At 31.2% G+C, this 15,706-nt stretch overlaps 2 protein-coding genes and 1 non-coding gene across 3 annotated transcripts; 1 reads left to right on the top strand and 2 right to left on the bottom strand.

Moving 5' to 3' along the window:
- Nucleotides 1–2,300: 2,300 nt before the first annotated feature.
- On the bottom strand, nucleotides 2,301–3,350 carry LOC145604448 (uncharacterized). Its single transcript, XM_081660337.1, has one exon. The coding sequence runs from the start codon at nucleotides 3,348–3,350 to the stop codon at nucleotides 2,301–2,303; it is 1,050 nt and encodes a 349-aa protein (XP_081516463.1).
- Nucleotides 3,351–7,151: 3,801 nt separating this feature from the next.
- LOC145605052 (putative serine/threonine-protein kinase WNK11) lies at nucleotides 7,152–10,275 on the top strand. Its single transcript, XM_081661066.1, has 3 exons — nucleotides 7,152–7,303; nucleotides 8,584–9,093; nucleotides 9,563–10,275. The coding sequence occupies exons 1-3, from the start codon at nucleotides 7,193–7,195 to the stop codon at nucleotides 9,953–9,955; spliced, it is 1,014 nt and encodes a 337-aa protein (XP_081517192.1). The 5' UTR covers nucleotides 7,152–7,192; the 3' UTR covers nucleotides 9,956–10,275.
- A 2,885-nt stretch (nucleotides 10,276–13,160) lies between these two features.
- Nucleotides 13,161–13,233, bottom strand: TRNAR-CCU (transfer RNA arginine (anticodon CCU)). Its single transcript has one exon. It is a non-coding gene; the product is annotated as a tRNA-Arg (tRNA).
- Between the last annotated feature and the right edge of the window lie 2,473 nt (nucleotides 13,234–15,706).

Raw genomic sequence — 15,706 nt, 5'->3', positions numbered from 1 at the left:
ATTTCAAAATGCTTGAATACCCTCATACCGGTCTTAACATTTCACATCATTTAATGGAAGCCATTGATGCATATAGTCTTAGGGATAAAATCATGTTTATGACTTTCGATAATGCAACTTCTATGACATATAGTGCGAATTTGGTCAAATCCCAATTGAACGATGTTATATTAGATGGAGATGCACTTCATGTTAGATGCATTTGTCATGTTCTTAACTTGTGTGTGAAGGATGGAACACAAGCAATTGGTCCATTTTATCACAAAATACGGAGTGCTATTTGCACTATTAATAGCTCTAACATGAGATATCAAGAATGGAAAGGTTTTTGCAGGCAACAACGGATTAAAACCATAAAAATAGCACCGGATTGTCCAACTAGGTGGAACTCCACCTATGAAATGTTGAGTCGGGCAATCGAGTACAAGGTTCATTTAACACTTTTTTATAATATGAAATATCCACAAAATGCTTTACTTGAAGATGATTGGGCTAATTGTGAAAAATATATACAGTTTTTACAATTACTATATGGTATGACACATTGTTTTTCTTCTGTATATAATCCTTGTGCTCATTCTTTTCTTAGCAATGCATGTTTACTTGCACAACTTTTTGCGGAACACCGATCACAACATGTTTATCGTGGATATCTTCCATCCATGGAGGATAAATGGCGTAAATATTACACCGATATTCCTATGATTTATATTTTTGCTTCCATTTTAGATCCTAGACAAAAATATGATGGCACCTTTTTATTAATTGATATTTATTATAGTAACATGAATTTTGAAGATGATGTTGAAACTTTTAAGAATAAGGTGACAGATGAGTTTTTTAATTTATATAATGTTTATGAAAGTAAATATGGAACCGTGTCTCGATTTGCCCCTTCTCAAACATCCAAAAATGTAAGTAAACGGACCAAAGGTTTATTTGCACAAGCTGCTAACTTGATGTCTAAGTATTCAGGTACATAATCATCATCATCTAGGAGAACTCAAAGCGATGTTTCGGAGTTGCAAATGTACTTAAGTTACGACTTCATGAAAGGCATGGACGATGAAGAGAAGTTTGGCCTCGACATCCTCGATTGGTGGAAATCACAAGCCGTGAAACATCCAATTTTGTCGGCAATGGCTCGTGATATTTTTGCTATCCAAGTCTCCTCCGTTGCTTCCGAAAGAGCTTTTAGTGCGTCGGGAAGAGTTCTAGACGATAGAAGAACAAGACTAAAACCCGAAACACTTGAAATGTGTGTTTGCTTCAAGGATTGGTTGGATGCCGAAACTCGTTCTCAAGATCGTACTTATGCACAAAACGACGACGATGAAGGAACGTCGACTTCTTTTAGTTCTCATACTTCTCAATCCACTCAATTGGCGGATGACCTTGAACCTCTAGGAGACGAAGACGAAGATGAAGACGAAGGCGAAGACGACCAATAATAATTACATGATTACATATTTACATTATACACTATTGTATTCTTTTTGTATTATCGAACTTCGTATTCCGTATAATAAATGAAGTTATTCAATATTCATACACTATTGTACGATTTTTAATTATCATTACTTATTTTGTAATTTTGTATTATTGAATTATCGTATATTCGTACCGGCTAGTCGGCTACCGTCATAAAATAAAATAAGTTATTCTTCAATTTTTTGTGTTTTCGGATTATCGCACTAGTATTTTTTTTTTTTATTATATGCATTTTTGTTTTTAATTCGTTTTTTTTTAACATTTATTTTTTTTTTTAAAAAAAAAAAAAAAAAAATTAAGGTAGGCACGGTTTGGCCCGCGGCCCGGCACGACACGGCCCGCTAGGCACGTGGGCCGTGCCGTGCCGTGGGCTGGGGTGTGCCAATTCCAGGCACGGCACGGCACGGGCACCACCCCGGCACGGCCAGGCACGGCCCGCGGCGGCACGGGCACGGCCCGTGCCCATGTTTACTTATATCCTTTGTTATTCAAAATCTTTGATACACAAAGCCTCATACATGTCAAGTATTTTTCATGATGTTTGACATGAATTGTATTGCGTTCAATTAGCTTAGTACAATCTAATACACGAAGTGTGATGTTACGCAATTAAGTTTCACCAAAAAAAAAAGTTATTTTAAGGACCAAACCTTAAACTGAATCCTATAAAGTACTATGCATATTAGGTTCGTTTGGCATCGCTTTTTTTTTTTCAAAATCATTTGATATGATGTCATATAATGAATTTAAAAAAAGTCAAACTTTTTTTTTTTTTTTTGAAACTAAGCTGCGAATTTCATTAAAGAAGATCAATTTCCGCCAAAGTGATCAAGCTTTGGGGAAAAGACCCACACGAGAGATACAAATTCATTACATCCTCTAGTATCCCATCTAGCAATGTGATGGGCTACAGTATTACCCGCACGCTTAGTATGAGAGAACGAAAAATAATTAAAACAGGAAGCCAAGCTATTTATATCATCATAAATTAAGAAAATAGGTGAGAAACCCTTTGCTTTGGACTTAACTGCCTTCACCACTTGCTCAGCATCAGATTCAAGAAGCACCTCTGTAAAACCCAACCTCTTTGCCAATTGCAAGCCAAACCTACAAGCTGCTGCTTCTGCAACGCTCACCTCCCAACCAGCTCCCACCTGGCGTACTGCAGCAGCAAGAATAGAGCCCTGCTCGCTTCTTATAACCACTCCCAGCCCTGTGTTTGCTCCAATATGTGCATCACAATTCACCTTCACCATACCTGCATTCGGGCAGCTCCAAGAGCTCGGGGCACGACACACCACAGCAGCAGCCCTGTTGGTGACTTTCGCTATATATTCATTGCTTTCTCGCACATAATTCATCCAACCTCTAGCAACATCAATCGCATTAAAACTCTCATGCTCAAACACACCCTTGTTTCTACAATGCCAGGAGGCCCAAGCTAACGTTGCCATAGATAGAAGATCATCCTTCGATAAATTATTAGAGCACCATAGAAAGCGTTCCACAAAGCTAGTAGCAGAGGCAGAGAGTACCTGATTTTTTAATGGACTAGCAGCCCAGATTTCAGCAGCCGCGTTGCAATCGAAGGTGGCATGAAATATTGTCTCCTCAGGGCCATTACATATACTACACGTTTTATCGGAGACAATGTGGCGATAAAAAAGACGCTCCTTAACAGCCAGGAAGCCTTTGCAAGCCCGCCATAAAAAGTGCTTTAACTTTGGAGGGCACCCCATAGACCAAATCAGCTTCCATACTTCATTCAAATCAGGCCCCTGCTCAATCGAGACATTTTTACCCAACCAGTAGCCAGATTTTACAGTGTACATACCGTCCTTTGAAGGCCACCAGAACATTTTATCATGATTAATTATGAAAACTTACTACAAAAAAGTAAAAACACCTTTTTCTGGTTTTCTGTTTTTGGTTTTAAAAAACAAAAAACTGAAAAAAACAAACAAACAAACAAACAAGCGAAGACTTTATTTAAGCTCTACTCCAGTAATTAGCAGTACTTGTGAAAAGAAGTCTACTTAATCAATTTTCTGTCTTTTAGCTTGAAAAATATGAATTAATGAGGTCAATGTTGCCTAATTCAGTATTTTGCTTAGTAAAAGAGGCCCATAGAATCGTATGTTGATGCCCTCGATCCATTTGCCTCTGGGCTTTGGGGCATTGCATATTTGAGTGGAAAGTGCGCCAAGCTTTATTAAAAAATAAAAAGGTTCATCTAACTATTATGCAAGTAGTCGTATGCAATCTATATTAATCTATGGCTCCGTTCTATTCACCTTCTTTTTGCTAAAATAATTATTTTTACTGTGGTTTCAAAAAAAAAAAAAAAATTATTTTTACTGAAACAAAATTATATTTGCTGAACTTAAATTATTTTTACTGAACTTAAATTAATTTTACTGAACTGAAATTATTTTTGTTGAACTGAAATTATTTTTACTGATTTTCTATTATAATTCATCTTTAAGAAAATTGAATTTTACTGAACTGAACTTATTTTTACTGAACTAAAATTTTTTACTGAATTGAACTTAATTTCACTTAACTAAAATTATTTTTACTTAATATTATTTTTTTAAGGTGAAGAGAACATGGCCTAACTATACTAAATCGTTTAAAATCTTTAGTGTTAATCAATAATCACTAAGCCATTGTCATACAAAATATTACATAATGTTAATCTTTCAAAATTAAATATAAATGACGATCTGAATTACAGAATTAATATAATAGCTCGAGGTATCGCCTAAACCTAAAATCTTGTTAAATTTATATAAACTTATATGTTTGAGAATGAGAGATAGGTTAAGTGATTGAAGCCCGCCCAATGTCAAGAGATCTTGGGATCGATTCTCATCACCCGCTTTTTTGGCTCTCTAAATACTAAAAAAATAATAATAATAAAATAAAATAAAATAAAATTATAAAACCTTCTAACTTATTACTCGTAGCAACTTTTTTTGAAACCTATTCATATACGGGTAAAAAAGGTATAGTAACTTAAAAGAGTAGTCTGAGCCACGTCTTTAATTGGGTTTTTAAACTCTTTGATCTTTTGTTGAGCTTGAAAGAGTGCCAAGAATTGTAGGGGCAAGTTGGAACATCATGAACCATGATGTAACCAAGTGTTACATTTGCTTATGTATATTGCATATTTGCATGCATAAATATGTTGCGTAGAATTAAAAATATTTTATACGGAGTTGCCAATTTGGAGCGCATATTATATGAATATGACGTTCCATTAGTATAAAGAGTTATGTTTTTTGGTAGTGTCGTGTAGTTAGGAGCTTGTGATTGGTTCTTTCTAATCCGATTATCTTACAAAGTACTCATAATTTTTCTAATAGATTTTAATTAGGTTTTTGATTTAGGGCCTGTTCATATTTACTTAATTTTAGTTCAGTTCAGTTCAGTTCAGTTCAGCTCCAATCAGTTCAGTTCAGTTCAGTTCAGTTCAGTTCCAATCAGTTCAGTTCAGTTCAGTTCAGTTCAGCTCTTAATTTCTCTCTCACATAAAATATTCATTTCAGCTCAATTCAGTTCAGTTCAGTTCAGTTCAGTTCCAATCAGTTCAGTTCAGTTCAGTTCAGCTCCAATCAGTTCAGTTCAGTTCAGCTCAATTCAGTAAATATGAACAGGCCCTTAGAAGGTGTTCTAACCTCTAACCGATTTTCTTTTGCGTGTGTTAGAAAGTCTACATGACTATGCGTCCATGCATGAAGTGGGAAAGTACACGATCGTGTACATGTAGTAGGGCACATTCGTATATGATAATATTTATCAAAACTTATCTGAATTAATTATTTTTAAACTTATCAAGTCAAGAAAATAGATAGAGTAATTTAAAGGATTTAAGTTAGTATCAGAATTTTTTAAAAAAATGTTATGCTGCATTTAGCAAACTTGTAGTTTAAAAATAGAGCTAAGGAAGTGGAACACTCATCCTTAGCTCCTCCTTTATAATTTTTTTTATTCAATCTTGATGCATATGGTCTCGAGGCACCCACAAAGGTCACAATACCAAATTATTTATTATTGGCAAATCCTAGTATTGTATAACTTCTTATTACTACGGAGTATTAATAATATTTTTTTGAGTGTAGAGTCATAAAAACCAATGATGCAAATAATGTTTGATTCCGTAAGCTAGTTATCATTTACATCTTTATTACACTATTGTACTTATAATAATACTTACGATAATTATTTATGGTTAAAGAGGTTGAGTTATTCAAGAGATCACCATAGTACATTAGTATGTCAATAATATAATATAATACGAGTACAATATAAGCCATTAAGCCAATTTTGATTACATATAATAAGAAAATCAAAAGATTGCTTGGAGTTTTAGAAGCCAATTTATGTTATTTGTTGATTTTGTCATAGTCAAATGCTGCGTAGAAGGCACCATTATTTCTTCTTTCAATTATAAAAAGTCAATTGTCGAACATCATCAACTAAACTTTGATGATTCAAAATAGCATGTACGCACGCACACAATCGTGTATTGACCACAAACCCCACTAACTATTCAACTTTTATACAAGCAGTCAAGCATATATCCACATGATTTCACATTGATCATTTTTTGGTCCATTTTTAAGAGCTTTATTTCAATTTATTTTATATTAAAGGGTTAATTATTTCAAATGATACAACTAATCTTACAATTTTTTGGGCTATCTAATTTTTTTTACAGCTAAAAAATATGTGGATTAGATTTAATTAGTGAATAAAGTTTATTATTGCATTGTCTTTAGAAAATAGTTAGTACTCGTAGACAGTCGTAGTTAAGAGGTGTGTGCATACGTGTTTAATATAAATATTAAAACCTATCTTATTTTTATTATACTGTATGAACTTACTTAAATTTATCTGAATTTATTACACTTTGTCAGAATTTATTTTAGTTGTAATCTGAATATGGTAAGTTGGTACCCCTCATTAGAACTTAATTTTTATTTTTCTTAAAATTATTAGGAAAAAAATGGCTTTATCAATAAAATCCAAATTATTTTTTCAAAAAAAAAAAAAAAATCCAAATTATTAGTATGATCATGTTTTGTTCTTTTTAATTTTTTTTTTCTAAACTGAAATTAATTGATACAAAAAAAAAAAAATTAATTTTATTGAAATGAAATTATTTGCTAGTGTGAAATATTTTTAATGAAATAAAATTATTTTTACAGATTAAAATTTATCATCCTGTTATATTTTATATTTATGGTTACTAACTATTACCGATTAAATTTTTCAAAAAAAAAAAACTATTACCGATTAAAATTATTTTTACCAAATTGGACTTATTTTTTTACTGGATTAAAAATACGTATATAGTGATGTCATGTATTTCGTAATAGTAGCATTATGCTAGTTGACTAGTATTAGTATATTGATGGAATATGCTATTGTACCTTAAATGTTTAATTAAAAAATATTATAGCATATATTATTACCTTATATAGAATATTAGAATGATTTTTTTCCCAAAAATGAGAAGATTATTTCCATGCAAAAACGATTACAAACAATAATCATCCATATCACATCCTTTGATTCTCTCAAAAAGAAAAAAAGTTACAATATCCAATCCAAAATTACAAAACATTTTTTTTTAATCTACCTTTTCACCTAACTTAAATAGTAAAGAAGTTCCTACACTATATAAATAAAGTTCATGGGCTTCTATTGCTATGACTTTTGCTCTCTCTTCAAATTGTGTTGCCTTTTCTCTCCTCCTCCTTGCCGTTGCAAAGACTCTCCTCCTTTCTCAAATCACTCTAATAAGGTAATTTCTCTATTTTTTTTTTCTCTTTATATATTTTTTGTATATATATATATATATATTTATTTATTTATTTTATTTTTGATTTAAAATTATATCAAGGTGCAAATCATCCTAGAGTAGGGTTTTAGAATTTTTGGGGGGTGTTTTTTTTTTTTTTTTTTTTTTTTTAAAAAAGTTTAGTTAATTTTAAATTATTTTTAATTGAATATACAGGATAGTTTTCAAATGGCTACAATAAAATTGTGGCCATTATACTAAATCGAATCTCAGCCTTTGATTAGATTTTGACTAATCCAAGCCTTTTATTAGGATGACTTTGTGGTTTACAAAAATAAATTTTCCAAAAAAAAAAAAAAAAAAAAAAAAAACAACTACGCACGTACGTTCAGTTTCTATCCTTCAATTACTCTGTACTTTGCTTTGCTTCATCATTTCATTCATTTGCGATTACTGTTTTATGAAAATACATCAAAAATCCTCACACATACTCCATGGTATGATGGAATTTGGGTGATTAAAGGTAGGTGATGATGAATTTTTAATTTGGGTGGGAAAAAATCCAATTACCCTTTGTTAATTCTTAATTATCTAATCAACCTGTTCGCTTATATGGCTGAATGGCTCTATGCATATTTGATGGAGATGTGATGTAAATGTTCTTAGTTTAGAGGCAGAGAAACCATAAATGGCGACCAAACAATGTTTTAGTAAGAAATACAGTTTTTGGTTTTTTAGTTGTATTTTGAACTACACGGATGGACTAGATTGATCCGTAAAATTTAAAGGGTCAAGATTGAAAACAGTTACAATGACTACAATTTTATTGTAGCCATTGAAAAGTCTTCCTGAATATACATACATTGGATTGTTGGTATAATTCATGACGTTTTTCCACTCAAAATTTTCCCTTTCATTTTTTTTTTCAAAAAAAAAAAAAAAAAAAATCCTTCATTTTTATATAAAATTGTATAGCTTTGGTTCCTAGATGTTTTTTGTTTTTTTTTCATAGTTATTATTCTTGTAGTTTTTCATGAATTTTGAATTTGATTAATTCAAATGAATAAAAAATTAAAGTAATAGAGCAATAATAGCGACCCATCAACCTCATTGAAGTGCAATATAATCAAGTAATTACTTGCTTTTAAAAACATCCAATTCTTTTTTATTACATAAGTGTTCTTTTTAGATAGTAGAGAGTCAAGTCATTTTTAATACGTACTTTAAATTAAAATTAAATTAAATTTATATTTGTAATAACAACAACCAACAATCCATCACAGATGCCAATTGAAACGGAGGATTTGGACCCACCCGATAGCGACTCGGAGCCATTTGTCGAGGTGGACCCCACGGGGAGGTATGGCCGCTACGACGAACGCCTCGGTGTCGGGGCCGTGAAGAAGGTGTATCGAGCATTTGATCAAGAGGAGGGCATAGAGGTGGCATGGAACCAAGTAAAGTTGAAACAATTTAGTGGCGATAGTTCTATGATAGATAGGTTATTTTCCGAGGTTAGGTTATTACGGAGTTTGAAAAATAAAAATATAATCGCGTTATATCATGTTTGGGAGGATAAAGAACATAACACATTAAATTTTATTACCGAAGTTTGTACCTCGGGAAACTTGAGGGAGTATAGGAAGAAACATAAGCAAGTTTCTTTAAGGGCTTTGAAAAAATGGTGTAAGCAAATTTTGAAAGGGTTGGAATATTTGCATACTCATGAACCTTGTATTATACACCGCGATCTCAATTGCAGCAATCTCTTTGTCAATGGTAACATTGGTCAGGTAACGATCCGATTCTTTGCTTTTTATTTTTGGTTATTTATTTATTTTTTTCCGAGTTAATTTGTCTTTTGATATGGTATGTTGTGTGGGACATGATTATGTGTGCGCCATTTTTTGATTTTAAATGAAGTATTTATTGTCTAGAGTTATGTCGTGATTTCTAGAAACATGACATAGAATCTTGATATAGTTTGGGTGTAAATGAGCTTTACTTTAGCAGTGTTTGATTTCATTCCAAACTAGATTGATATGTTATTTGATGTGATTTCTATGATATTTGATTTCATTCCAAATATATATATGAAATTTTTTTGTAAAATGAATGTCACAACTTTTTTAGTATAGAAAATATACGTAATCCATACTTCGTAATTTATAAGTACAATTTTTTCTATCAACAATTAATAAATTGTTTTAAAACTATAGAATATAAATTTTAAAGTCTTTGATAAGAGTGGCATTGCAATAGGTGAAAATTGGGGATTTTGGTCTAGCAGCAGTAGTAGGAAGGAGTCATGCTGCACATTCCATCCTAGGGACACCGGAGTTCATGGCACCGGAGCTTTACGACGAGGACTACACCGAGCTAGTCGATATCTACTCATTTGGGATGTGTGTAATTGAACTTGTTACCATGGAAATACCTTATAGTGAATGTAACAACGTCGCTAGGATATATAAAAAGGTGACATCCGGGTTAAGGCCTCAAGCCCTTGACAAGGTTAAGGATTCGGAAGTGAAGGCGTTCATTGAGAAGTGCCTAGCTCGGCCTAGGGCTAGACCCTCTGCGACCGAGCTCTTGGCTGATCCTTTCTTTGATGACATTGTTGATGATGATGATGAAAACAATGAAGAAGAGTAGATGAAGTAGTAGAAACTTGCATAGATTTTTAGGAATTGAGCCTCCAAAGTTTTTTTTTATTTTTGTTGTAGGCTTGGTTTCATATCTTTGTTACATGTTGCATGATAGATAGTGTTGCATGATGATTTGTTGGACTATACAATATTGGTAGGTTATTATGTAATATGTGGTTTGATCTAGGTTTTTTTACATAGGAAAAAAAAAGTGTTTTGAGGAAAATAATAAAGGTTTAAATAGAATTTGAGAGTGAGATTTATCTCTGGGATTACAAAATGTAAATATAATTTCCAGGGAGATTATTTGAATGGTATTTGATTTTCATTCTAGTGTGTTGCACATTATGTTTGACGTAATGAGTTCTTTCTACTTTAATTTCTTAGTACTCGTATTATCTTTTATGTTTTATATAAATAAATAAATACCCTAAAACTAATCATTATTTATTTAATACATGAATTAGGTGAAGAAGTCTAGTCAAAGTCAAAGTAGGAATTTATATATGTATTAAAAAATAAAGTTGTTAGGAAAATTGCTAATCACATAAATACATAAATAGTGATTTGAGTCAAACCACAACTTTGGAGGACAAATTGCTAATCACAGCTCATCACCCTGGCCTGAAATTGCTCTTGCTACGAATATAATCATAAAGAAACCTTCCTTCCACACTTTTCTTCCCCTAACTTTTTTCTTGAGTCAACTCTGCTCATGTCGTTATATGTTATATGTAATGAAAAATATATTTGTACAATACAATTGTTGTATGTTTTATGTAATGAAAAATATATTTAATTTGTACAATACAATTGTTGTATAAATCATACGTGTGTGATCAATTAGACTTATTGAAATCATATACTAGTAACTAATTAGTTAGTTATTCACTTATACAATAAAAGACTATATTTTGTATGAGAACAAAGTTGAAAATGTAGAATTTTTGCATTGGTATGTATGAAAACTTATTAAGCTAAGTTACATTTTATTAGGTTATTAATCAATAATACATAATATAAGTAAGCAAATAATACTTGCGAAGTATATAATTAACTATTCACAATTTTTAGAAATTTGTTCTTTGAATATTTAGTTGTATTTTAGTCACATCATAAAAGGCTAGGACATCCTAATACTTTTGAAGATGGATTCCTTGCCGATAATTTCCAATACACAAAATCATTGCCACATAAAATGTTAGAAACTTAGAATGTGTACTTTTTCATGTAAAGTAAAAGGAAGAAGATAGTGCTTGAAAAAAATGTTATTCTCTTAATTTTCAATATTTTCAATGAGAAATTTTAGAAAGTGACACAAAATTTTCATACGGAGTCACACCACAAATTATATAACCTACACTATATACCTCCGAATTAATTATGTAGAATAGATTACGTGTGTGCACGTGTATAAGAGAGATTTGTTACTATCTTCATCCAAAATTTATGTAAGATCTTACATATAGACATATAAGTAATTTTGAACGGATAGTAATTAATCTCTTACCCACGTGCATACTCGTAATTGTCATAATCTATTTAACTTTTGAAAAAGACGTCATCAAAGAGGAGTTTATATTATAAGATTGTGCTAATGTCAATAATAATTCTTCTTACTTGGAGAGATAATAGTTATATGTTTAAACAAACATCAAAGTTGAAATCAAGAGAATTTAAAAAATTAATTTGAGAAATAAAAAATGGCAGACAAATTATTAAAGAAGAACAATAATTCTGGATAGCTGACATATTTGAGTGTGTTGCTAAAAGATGTGCTAGTGTGCTAGTCCTACCAGCAAGAGTAATAATTATTCTTCTTCTTCCTTTTTTTTTTAATTTTTTATTTCTCTTTAATTACGTAGTTCTTTCCAAAAAAAAAAAAAAAAAAAAAAAAAAAAAAAAAAAAAAACGTAGCACTTATTAAAGTGGTTAAGCAATGGATTTAATTTTTTAAGCCTAAGAAAACTTTCGGCGGTTTACTATATTATCAATATCAATTTTGCATGATTTCTTCCTCTTTATATCGTTTTATTTTTATTTATTTTTTAATTTTTTATTTTTTTGGAACTCTAGCTTTATATCCTTTTGAGGTTCTTCTACGGAGTAATAATGAATGCATCTAATACTTTAATATTTCAAATACTCTTGTCATTTCTAATATACACTTGTGTTTGTTTAATTTTAGTGGTAGTTATTATCGCACAACTTTGAGCATCAATATGTTCACTATCATTTGTGCAAGTGATGCATATTTATTTTGAAGCCGAGAGAGTAACCAATGAAATTGATATCCGCAATGAATTGCTTGAACACTAGTGTAAGAAAGACGGGTGAATGTCGTGATCAATCAACCTCTTAACTAAAGTTGGGGATGAAGGAAAAAGCCACATGAAAAAAGTTAGTGAGAATAGTGAGCATCAAGTTTCTTGATTTTAAGATGCACATGGAATAATAATGCAACAAAATCATCTTAGCACTCACTGAGACTTTGTTATGTTTACCTTATTTTCATTTTAAATTTTCAAAGAACAGTTAGTTAAGATAAGTTTAGGAAAAAATAAATTTTGATAGGTTCTGATAGTGTTTAAAAACGGTTACCCAAGCCCATGTATGCTCAATCAACCTAAGCCCATGCATGACGCTACCTATTGGATATTGCATCACCCAACTTTGGTAACTAGAACTAACAAACCTCGACCTAACTAATGCAAACGAGATTTAATCCTGTCAAATCTTGAATATCTATCTTAAGATTTTAACCAAGTCAGCTAAAAATTTCTACATCTTGACCTAATAAGTGGTCATCTTAATAGATCGCTTCGACCTAGGCATTAGTCAACACGTTAAAATAAACCTAACGTGCATGGAGTAACATCCACCTAATTAGGTGCTTCGACCTAGCCAAGACTTTAAAACCTAACATGCATGGTGCATGGAGTAAAATCCCCCTAAATAGTAGTCATCTTAATAGATGGCTTCGACTTAGCCAACACTTTAAAATCTAACATGCATGGAGTAATACCCACATTACCACATACATAGGTGGAATAAAAAAATTGATGATTGTACAAGTGATGGATATAACAACAAAATCACAATTGGTATTAACCCAATATTTTTTTTCTCAAAAATATGCTCAGTAATTACTAATAAGTACAGTGGAGTGAAGCTAGAAACGCAAGACTAGCACAAAAAATATACAGGAAAAACGCGTCAGGTAGGGGTCGAACCTACGACCTTCTGCTTAGGAAACAGACGCTCTATCCACTGAGCTACAGACGCCTTTGTTGTATGATTTGGTTTTTTGCTAATTAGATTATATGGTGCAAGTACAAGTGACTAGACTGCATGTAACATACATATATACAAATATATCAAGCTAACCTTTTAAAGTTTTAATCATATATTCCATACTTCATAGTATTAACTTTTGTGGTTTACTACTAATTACTCCCTCCGTCCCAAAAAGAACAACTAATTTGGCCAAAACTTTGTTCCAAAAAGAATGACCCATTTGCATTAAAACACCCACCAATTTGCTACATTATATGTGCAAAATTAGCTTCCCCATATAAAAATTTGATTTTCCATGTTATTTTATTACTTTCTCTCTCTATTTTTTTACAAACCCCATGTAAATTTATCTTTCCAATATACTTTTACTTCTTTTTACTTAACTTCCTTAATACCCGCGTAATCAATCCAAATGGGTCGTTCTTTTTGGGACGGAGGGAGTAATAGGAAGCAATTTTTAGACATATACTTGTATTACTCTCTCCGTTTCTTTTCTAAAGTTATATACATTTGGTTTATTAATTATAGGTATTAAAAAAATGCTTTGGAAGCAGGTAAAATGAGAAAATCTGTTTCGAAGTAGGTAAATATTATTGGGAACGTATGCTCTAAGAGTAGGTTAAAATATTAGTGAGTGATTGAGAATAGTTGCTTTGAGATTATGTAAATATTTTAGTAAACTAATGAAAATAGTTGCATGGGAAATAGCTAGGTAAATATGAGGATATTATTGAAAGTAGAAACGTAATCAAAGAAAAGAAATGCTAAAAATGAAAACATAACCGTAAAAAAAAAAGAAAGAAACTGAGGAAGTATGTTGATTGTAAAAAATTCAAATTTATTTAATTTATGGTTGTGATTTGATATACAACATCATCATTCATATAAACATTAATGCATTTTCTTAAATGGTATAAATATGAAAATTTATGAATGTTATTAAATGCAACATAATTTGTAATCTCTTCCTTTACATTCTTATATGAAAGTAATGCACTTTTTGAGTATACTAGGACAGCTAACGCGCGCGATGCGCGAGCATAGCTAGTCATATCTAGTTACTCTTTCGGCTTGGTTTTAAAATCATAAATTTAGTTATTGGCAAAATTAGTGACAAAAAAATATGTACACAACTATGTTTATGAGTATAAATATCCAAGACAACTAACATTAATCCATGAAAGCAAATAAGTACGTAATTAAATATTTCAGAGGGTATAATTGTCCAAACACTATTCATTAAAAAAACTTGTACATATTAAGGAGGGTATATATGTAAGTGCACATTTTAAAGGGTATAATTGACATAACACTATTCATAAGAGTAAGTTTCTACTTTTTATAAGGTAGGGATATTGTTGCAACACCATCATATATAAGAGTATATGAAAGATTTACAAGTATAATGAAGATGAAAATGCAAATTGTTATACTAAGAAATCCCGAAATTCTTATCAAAACTTTCTAACTCGATCTAAAATTTGAACATTTTAAAACTTTATTATTAATTGGTCGATCATGGAATAATAAATTGCTAAGGTTGTGTCTAAATGATGGAAAATTTGGGATATTTATCTCTTACTCAATCCACATTTTGAGCGTTTTTATGAGAGTATGTATAATTATTTTTCGGGCATAAATAATTACATTTATAGAAGAAGATTGTCCCAAGAATTTGTTCACTTTAGGTTTATGAGGAAGAGAAATAGAAATATAATAAAATCGTAAAACAAAATGCACACATTTATCTTGAAGAAAATTTAGTGTAATGACTACTCATATAGATGAAATTTGTCATATGATGGAAGTCAATAGCTTTGAATACTTGAGAAATCATATTAATGTGATTAGACCGACACCCTTGTAGTGTTAATAAGTGTAGCTGATCGAAGAACAAGTTGAGCTAAATAAATGAATAAATTTGCATAGCATGGACAAAGTAAGAGAACGAACCAATTCATGCAAGCAGCGTACATGTCGTGCTAGTAAGTCTCGTGCTAAAGTTTAACTTACGACTAAGTACCTCCCTCCGTTATTCATATACTTGAACTTTGTACTCGCATTTTATTTACTAGCATTTTAAAACTATTGTGTAACACTTTGCCTATTATTAGAGTATTGATTTTTTTTCATAATCTTTATTAATACGAGTAGTTCATAATTGCATATATATTTATGGTAAAACTTATATTGACATATATGCTCGTCAAATAATTGCAAGTCTTAAAAAAACGTAATTACTCCGGCAATATTCGACCTTAAGCCCTTAACATAAAAAGATTAAAACCGTACGTAGTGACCTTAAACATAATACTCGTAACCCTTTTGTTAGCACAAATCCACATGATATGATCGAGCTACCTTTTACAATAACATTAAATGGTCATGTTCAATTCCCTTTCCAAGTATAACTACTTACCAATTTAGGAAAATTCATTGCTCAACATTTGATAACCCTCTT

The sequence above is a fragment of the Chenopodium album genome, chromosome 22 (assembly GCF_948465745.1).
Source record: "Chenopodium album chromosome 22, dcCheAlbu1.1, whole genome shotgun sequence".
Lineage (NCBI taxonomy): Eukaryota > Viridiplantae > Streptophyta > Magnoliopsida > Caryophyllales > Amaranthaceae > Chenopodium > Chenopodium album.
The sequence above is the reverse complement of the archived record's forward strand: the minus strand, read 5'-3'. Positions and strand labels throughout refer to the sequence as shown.

Coding starts and splice junctions, on each gene's coding strand:
- LOC145605052 (XM_081661066.1), top strand. CDS start 7,193: ATGGGCTTCTATTGCTATGACTTTTGCTCTCTCTTCAAATTGTGTTGC. Junction 7,304..8,583: donor TCTCAAATCACTCTAATAAG/GTAATTTCTCTA, acceptor AATCCATCACAG/ATGCCAATTGAAACGGAGGA. Junction 9,094..9,562: donor TCAATGGTAACATTGGTCAG/GTAACGATCCGA, acceptor GCATTGCAATAG/GTGAAAATTGGGGATTTTGG.
- LOC145604448 (XM_081660337.1), bottom strand. CDS start 3,350: ATGTTCTGGTGGCCTTCAAAGGACGGTATGTACACTGTAAAATCTGGC.